This window comes from Protobothrops mucrosquamatus, unplaced genomic scaffold (assembly GCF_001527695.2).
Source record: "Protobothrops mucrosquamatus isolate PMUCROS unplaced genomic scaffold, P.Mucros_1.0 scaffold906, whole genome shotgun sequence".
In the NCBI taxonomy this organism is placed as follows: domain Eukaryota; kingdom Metazoa; phylum Chordata; class Lepidosauria; order Squamata; family Viperidae; genus Protobothrops; species Protobothrops mucrosquamatus.
Genome location: NW_015387158.1, coordinates 525,536 through 533,575, shown reverse-complemented (window position 1 = coordinate 533,575; position 8,040 = coordinate 525,536). Strand labels below are relative to the sequence as shown.

Sequence of the window (8,040 nt, the reverse complement as noted above, 5' to 3'; positions counted from 1 at the left end):
ATTATTATTATTATTATTATTATTATTATTATTATTATTATTATTATTAAATTCTGGGGCCTGCAATAAACCATCTCTGCCTAACCAGGTGAGACAGGCTGATGTAATGACACAGAGACGGTTCCACAGGTAACCTGGCCCCATGCCATTATAATAATGACAGCTCAGCAATGGAATAAATAGCCTTAGATGCAATTGCATCATCTCCTTGGAGGGTTCACCTGAATATAAGGAAACATTGGGAAAGTACTTGAAGAACATGTAGGCTACGATGTGCTGTCTCAGAGCAGGAATTACACTGAATATGATTTTACTTTGAGAAGGGATGGTGTCTAGTTTTTTAAAAAAACGTCCTTTTAATAATATCTTCTGAAGCAACCAATACTACTGCTCTCTATTTAGATATGGACAGATACGTACAGTTTTTTTCAAACCATCTAATAAACCATAAATGAGCCCAATAAGATCATTGTCCTGGCATCCATTAATAGTAAAGAAAATAGTGAACAAAATTTAAGGCTCAATATAAATCTTCATTTAGTTTGAGCGATTTAAGTGTCCTTATGTGGGCAATGTTAATTTGTGTGTGCATTTGCATTCATCGTAGCACTATTGATCAACTAATTAGGCCCGTGCATTTTATCGGGGCTTTGTCCTAGAGACTTGCAAGATAATCAACATTAATTGCTTAATATTTATTTTCAGACTACAGCAGTCTTCCCCGTAGTGTTTTTTTCACAATATCCAAGAGTGAGTGAAGAGCAAAATAGCCTGAAAAATTATTTTACCCCGTCACATTTTTTAAGTTAAGGAACTAAGCCGTAGCAATTAAATAATAATAATAATAATAATAATAATAATAATAATAATAATAATAATAATAATAATAATAATAATAATAATAATAAAAATAATAAAAATAAGAAAACTAGGCATGTCTACATCTTCCTGATTGGTAAATTGTCTTTTATTGAGGCAGTTGCTAGTACAGGCAGTCCTCGTTTTGCAACCGTTTGTTTAGCGATTGTTCAAAACTGCAACTGCAGTGAAAAGAAATAACTGATGACCAGTTTTCACACTTATTACTGGTGCAGGATCCCCATCGTCATGTGATCAAAATTCGGACCCTTAACAACTGACTTGTATTTATGACAGTTGCTGCCCTGTCTGGGGGGAATCATGTAATCACCATTTGTAACCTTCCCAGCCCCCTTTCAACAAGCAGTGGGGGGAGCTAGGTTTATAATGATTCACTTAACACTTGCAGTGATTCAGTTAAGAACTGTGGCAAAAAAGGTCGTAAAATGGGGCAAAGCTCACTTAACAGCTACCTTGCTTAGCAGTGGAAATGTTGGACACAATTGGGGTCGTAAGTTGAGGACTACCTGCAATAGTTTAATATTTGCATTTGTATACATAAAACATTGTTATAATAACACACATAATGCATCTGTATACACAGTACACTTACTCAGGATAGGGCGTGTGGAGGGAAAATGGAATCAAGTCTATTTTAAGGATTCGTCTTTAAATGCTTAACTATCTGCACTTCGAAACAGCGGGAGGAGAGATCTGAGCCTGATCTGAAATTGCTCTTTGTGGGTTGTTTCTATGTAAATAGCTCGTGGTTGCATATTAAGATCTTTAAGTCCTGTTGTTAACAGATGGAGAACTTATAGCCATCTAGAAACAGCTGAGCTATAACATATAATTTAGCAGTATTTGGAAGGCCTTTAGTTTGCGACTCCCGGTGTGATGCCAGAAGAGGGATTTTCATAGATTTTGCACTATTGTTTTACGTATTCCAGGAAATAGCCATTTCCAAATCACTAATTTGGGGTAAATTAGCACAATACTTCCAAGTGGTATATGGAATGACTTAGCTAAGTTCCCTGACTTTCGATCATGGTCACTATATATCAGTGGTGGCGAACCTATGGCACGGGTGCCAGAGGCGGCACTCAGAGCCCTCTCGGTGGGCACGCGTGCCGTCGCCCCAGTCCTAGGCCTTCAGCTGGGTTTTATAAAACCTTTTCGCTTTAGGCCTCCGCCGTGTACAAAAAAAAAAAAAGGTTCAATCAATCANTTTCAACTTCTCGCAGGAAAAAAAAAAGATCTTGCAAAGTTGGAATTGATTGATTGAACTTTTTAGTCCCACCCAGTCTGCTGTTACCACCATAGCCACGCCCACCCAATGGGCCACACCCACCCGGCACCCGACGATGCATAAGTGGGTTTTAGGTTGCAGTTTGGGCACTCGGTCTCTAAAAGGTTCGCCATCACTGCTATATATTATTATGGAGAGCAAAGCCTGGAGAAAATGTTAAGACCATTGATGCTGTGAGGATTAGTATATTTTTGCTTCTCTTTTGTAACAAAACTCTGAAACTGTTATGGCTATGAGAAAACCAGTATAGATGGCAAACGATGAATTGCTATAATTTTTGCAGGTACATTTTACTGTATAATGCTAGCTTGCTTGCTTGATGAACAATATGAAAAGTGCCTCTTTTTTAAAAACAAATACAAAGTAATAGTGCTGCTGGGTGAAAAAAAAATCTTCTGAACATGGGTAGCCCCATCTTTCTCAAATAATATTTATAGCCCTATATAGGTAGTCCTCAACTTACAGTCATTCATTTAGTGACCCTTGGAAATTACAGAGGCGCTGAAAAAAGGGACTTATGGCTGGCTTTCACACCTACAACCATTGTAGTGTTAGAGTATGCTGCAACACCTAGGACAGGGGTAGGCAACCTTGGCTCTTTTATGACTCGTGGACTTCAACTCCCAGAATTCCTGAGCCAGCATGGCTCAGCATGGGAACCTCTCCCTTTCCCCTCAGCATGGCTGGCTCAGGAATTCTGGGAGTTGAAGTCCACAAGTCATAAAAGAGCCAAGGTTGCCTACCCCTGATATGGAGAAAAGTATACCCACAAATCTGGATAATTCCTTTATGCAGCATGTATTGATTTTAGGTCAGCTTTCGAGACAGTATCTAGATCTAAACTATAGTGTAAATTTAAATACACCACAATAGATAAACATCAGCTTCTGCTGCTCATTAAAATTTGTGAGTATCACAAGATTGAAAGTCAAGTGATTAACCAAGGATATATCTCTAACGAAATGGGGGGGAGGGATAGACAGGTGGGAGAGTTAAAAAGGTACGTGTTCAGTGGTGGGATTCAAATATGTGAACAACTGGTTCTCTGTGTGGATGCTGCTTCCGGAAGTCCATTCTGGGCCTGGGCAACAAAAAAAATTTAGCTCCAGGTTCTGCCAAAGTGGTGCGAACTGGCTGAATCCCACCAGTGTATGTATTCTATATTGACCTCATTTTAATAATTATATAAATTTATTGGTTTTTCACTTAAATACCTCTACTTTTCATCCTCCCAAATTAGACCATAGATCTATCAATTTACTAGCATATGCTGATGACACAGGCATTCTGTCTTCCATTGGCCTTAAAAGAGCCTCACAGATTATTGTATTGAGGGGGAATTAATAATAAATTATTCCAAGACCAAGGTTCTCACCTTCTCCAAATGTTTAAAATTGGAATTTAGGTGGGTAATCCATTGAGCCAGTTAAAAACTTTAAATATTTAGGGTTAGCTTTTCAAGTTTCAGGATGCAGGGATGCCCACCTTAATTATGTTCTCCTAATGCCCAGAGAGTGACTTCAACTATTCAAATTTATTATTTTGCCAGCATAGCACAGTTTATCCCTGTTGCAATTAGCTTGTCTGCAGCTAAAGCCGGAGCACAACAGCTACACAGGGTTCAATTAGGATCATATAACAGCATGATTACCTTAAAAAGAATTCCAGCAAAATTTTTGAGAAGCAAGTTTCAGGTTACCCACTGCCTCCCCAAACGCAATACTTTGACAGGAAGCAGGAGTCAGTAAATTTGAATCCAATCTCTAGTTAAATATCTTTTTCTACGGGCTAAAACTGCACCACAATCCTGGTGGACTGACCTATCTAAGAATGGCAGACAGCTTCAAGTTGTCCTGAGAAACAGATAACCAAAAGAAACTAATCCACTATGGCTTTTCCAGTCATGCCATCTTAACTTTGGGTCTAGAACAAGCTAGATCAATATTAAGGCAAAAGATCTTAGACACAGAAGGCCAAACAGAAAGTGCTGTTTTTTTCTCTCAATATATTTGTAAATAACCAAATTTTAGTTCCTATGCCAGCTTCAATAAAATATTTGTAGCTTAGGGCTAAAACTCTGTGTGTGTGCATCATTGCTGCTCTCTCAGCTTGGTTATTCTCTTGCAGATATTTCGTTACCCAAGTAGGTAACATCACCAGTGCAGTGATGTTGTTACCTGGTTGGGTAACGAAACATCTGCAAGAGAACAACCAAGCTCAGAGAGCACCAAGGACCCCACTGTAGTAGCTTCATGTTTATATCATATCACAGTTCCCAAATTCAGGAGACCGTTATCTATAGCAGTGATGGCGAACCTTTTAGAGACCGAGTGCCCAAAAACTAGCCCCGCCCCTGCTCCAACCCCTGCCCCGCCCCCACTCTGTCCCCTATCCTCTGCTTCGCCTGCCCGCAGGGCCACTCACCACCTCCAGGGCCCGCCCCAGATCGCCCAGGCAGCCCAGCAGCGCTATGGCGGTCATGTCCTCTGCCCGCGCCCTGCAGCATCAACTGTGCACGATGGGGTATGAGGGCAGAATCTTGTCTACGCTGCCTGGCTGCCATATCCTTGGCTGCGCTACTCCACGTGGGCCACGCTCAGGGATGACTCTCCTTCAGGGGGGCTGCTGGAGAGGGGGTCACGGGATGCTGGGGCAACGGCACGTGTGCCCACAGAGGGCTCCGAGTGCCACCTCTGGCACCCGTGCCATAGGTTCACCACCACTGATCTATAGCTTGATTTTGTTTGTTCATTAAATTTATATGCCACCCATCTCACTTGGAAAAACAACTCTGGACAGCTTACAATTAATATGAATGTAGAAAATATCACATACATTAAAGGCAAAAAAGGCAAGATCAGCACAGCACACTTCTCAGTTAATTCACCAACCACCTCCGGTGTTGAGGAACCCCATCAGGGCTAAACTGGTAGAGCTCGGAATAACTGGCAGAGCCGGTCCTGAAGGCCCAAAGGGTGGAAGCAAACTTCACTTCAGATGGGGAGATATTCCAGAGATGGGGGCCACAGCAAAAAAGGCTCTCCTAGATCCTGGCAGCCAAAACTCTTTGACTGATGGAGTCCACGCTATGCCCCTTCTGCCAGACCATTGGGGCAAGTTGATTCCTTAGATAACCTGGTCTCATACCATGAAGGGCTTTAAAAGTAATAACCAATGTCCTCCCCACAGCTGTTTTGGAAAGGAAATATAGGGAAAAAACCCCTTATGAAACATGACAGTGCCCTGTGACATGGGTGCTATAGAAACCACATGTTCTTAAATATTTTCTTTTAATTCGGTTTTTAATATAGATATCATTGTATTATTGTATTGTGGTTTTTATGAGGCTGTTAGCCGCCCTGAGTCCTATGAGGAGAAGGGCGGGGTACAAATTAAATTATTATTATTATTATTATTATTCTTTTATACTGCCAGTTCTACAGGGACATTCGCCACTAACTAATTATCCTTTTTATCAGATAATTGCTATGTGCATTATTTGTTATATAACCAATTTTGCTGCATTATAGGTAAGCTTAACCCACACATGGTTCCAGTAGTCATTGATGTTAATGGTTAACTTTGCTTTATTTGTTTTACTGAATGGTTTTTTTGTTGTTGTTGGTCAATGACCAAAATAAAGTTTCAGTCTTGTCGGGTAATAATGTAATTCAGTCTGGACGTAGTGCCAAAAATGGCATTTTCTTCTTCTTTGAAGCATTGTGATTGTGCTAGGCAATCTTTTTTTTTTTTAATGAGAGTTCCTTTGCATTTCCCTTGCCTGCCAACTTTAGCACAATGGCACTCTCTTGTAGCAAGCACGCCAATTAATTTCCAAAATGCAGGTCTATAAACTTTAAAAGAAACTGTTGACATTAGTGAGGAGAAAACATTTCACTGTATTTAAAGGCCTCTAAAACTGGGACTTCACTATTGCCTTGCCAATGGTCTCTGAAGACCAGTTTATGCTTGCTGTTTGCATAAGTGGAATGAATTAGCTGGAGACAGTTTGAACAGTGTAATTTCAGTAGTCCAGGTCTCTTGGCAAAACAGTTTCCACGTTTACATAAGCAATAATAGAATTTCCTTTCAGAGAGAGTTGCTTGCAAAATTGTGAATGTAGGAAAAAAGTGAAAGCATGGATGTTTAGTCTCGCACAGTGTTGGTTTGTTTCTTTACTTTAGAGATGAAAAAAAAAAGCAAAACCATCGCTAGTGAAAACTGCTGTACGGTTACAGGATACTTTTTCTGTTAAGGCAAGGTGTTTGACTGAATAACTGGTAGGCTTTATTTTAAGACTGGTTGGGATCCCAAAAATTATGCTGTTTTTCTAAGGGACTTAGGCCGACATCCAATTGGATATAGATGTAGGTGGCTCTTATTGATAAAATGCTTCTCATAAAAATTGCAGAAGATGAGAAGATGATGTTCAGAAAAGAGGGCTGTACCTAGTTTTTAAACGGCCAGATGTAGGTGCTAAATGAGGACTATTTATCAAAATATTATGTACTATATGTATCCCAAAATGGTAATACCTACCATTTGTCATAACACACTGAGGGTCAATTGGCCCAAGAACCTTGCATCTTGATTAGTTCCAGTTTTATTCTATATTTCTCTGATTTCAGTCTAATATATCTTATTTGAGTACAGTGCAACCTGTAGGAGAAAAGCAGGCAGAATCTGGGGGCAGAATCAAGAGAGTAATCAGCCTGGAGTCATTATATTCCCACAAACATCTAAGTCCAACTCCTCTTGAATTCCGTTGACTCTTAGCTAGCACCAATTTAGTGCTGCCCATTAATTGACTGGATTCTTGTGAATAGGCCTGAGCAATAAATTATCTTAACTGGAACTTAATGCGTGGTGCAAATTCTTTGCACTTTACAGTCTTCTGAAATCAGAAGTTGCCTTGCTGTACTAGAGTAGAAGTCCCAACCATGGTGGTTAAAGGCAAGTTAGACATTCTGAAAGTCTATTCCTCTATATTGGGCAGATGGAACGGGGAAGACAGGTTGAGGAAATGTAAGGTGATTGTATTGCAAAATCCTTGCTAAGTCCTATTATATTAAATCTGGAAATGTATAAGATTAACATGCTTCTCACTGGAACGAAGCATAGTTCTGACATTGTGGCATACTTTAAATGCCTTTCTCTTGTTTTATAGGGTCACACTTTCCCATTGGAGTTGTGCCACCCAGAACAAAGTCACCAACCCCAGAATCTTCAACAATCGCTTCTTACGTGACTTTAAGGAAAACAAAGAAGATAGATCTAAGAACGGTATTTAAAAGAAATAAGATTGCGTTCTTGGCTTCCTCTAATGCTCTCATCAGTATGGCATCTCAGCTAGTAACATGGCAGCAATACGGCCGTAAGGGATAGAAGGAAGAACCTTGAAGAACCGGAGGAGCAACTGCAACCTCTTTGTGGTTCCTGTTTCCTGGATCTAGCTTCATCACACAGGATTTGACAACATAGTCATCTAATGCAGCCTTTGATTAGAACAGGGGAGTCAAACTCAATTTCACTGAGGGGCTCATCAGCATTATGGCTGCCCTCAAAGGGCCAGTTGCTGTCCCCTTCTTTCCCTCAGGCTTGCCCCACAAAAGCCTCTTCTCTCCTATCCCCTTCTCTCCCTCAGGCTTGCCTCACAGACGCCTCCCCTATTATTTTATTTATTTATTTATTTATTTATTTATTAATTGCATTTATATCCCGCCCTTCTCCTTTCGGACTCAGGGCGGCTGACAAATTAGATAAAATACTAACATATATACATATTATGCCTAATTAAAAATTTAATTAAAACGAAATATTTGAATATGTCCAATTAAAAGTAATTAAAACCCCTATAAAATCCCCTAGGCCAG

The 8,040-nt window shown here is 40.1% G+C and overlaps 1 protein-coding gene across 1 annotated transcript in view; it reads left to right on the top strand.

The window, feature by feature from the left end:
- The window catches only part of PLEKHA5 (pleckstrin homology domain containing A5), a 103,171-nt gene that overhangs the window by 85,417 nt on the left and 9,714 nt on the right, over positions 1-8,040 (top strand). Inside the window, exon 21 of the mRNA XM_029284757.1 lies at positions 7,335-7,450. Coding sequence (XP_029140590.1) covers positions 7,335-7,450 — 116 coding nt within the window. The remainder of the gene's footprint in view (positions 1-7,334; positions 7,451-8,040) is intronic.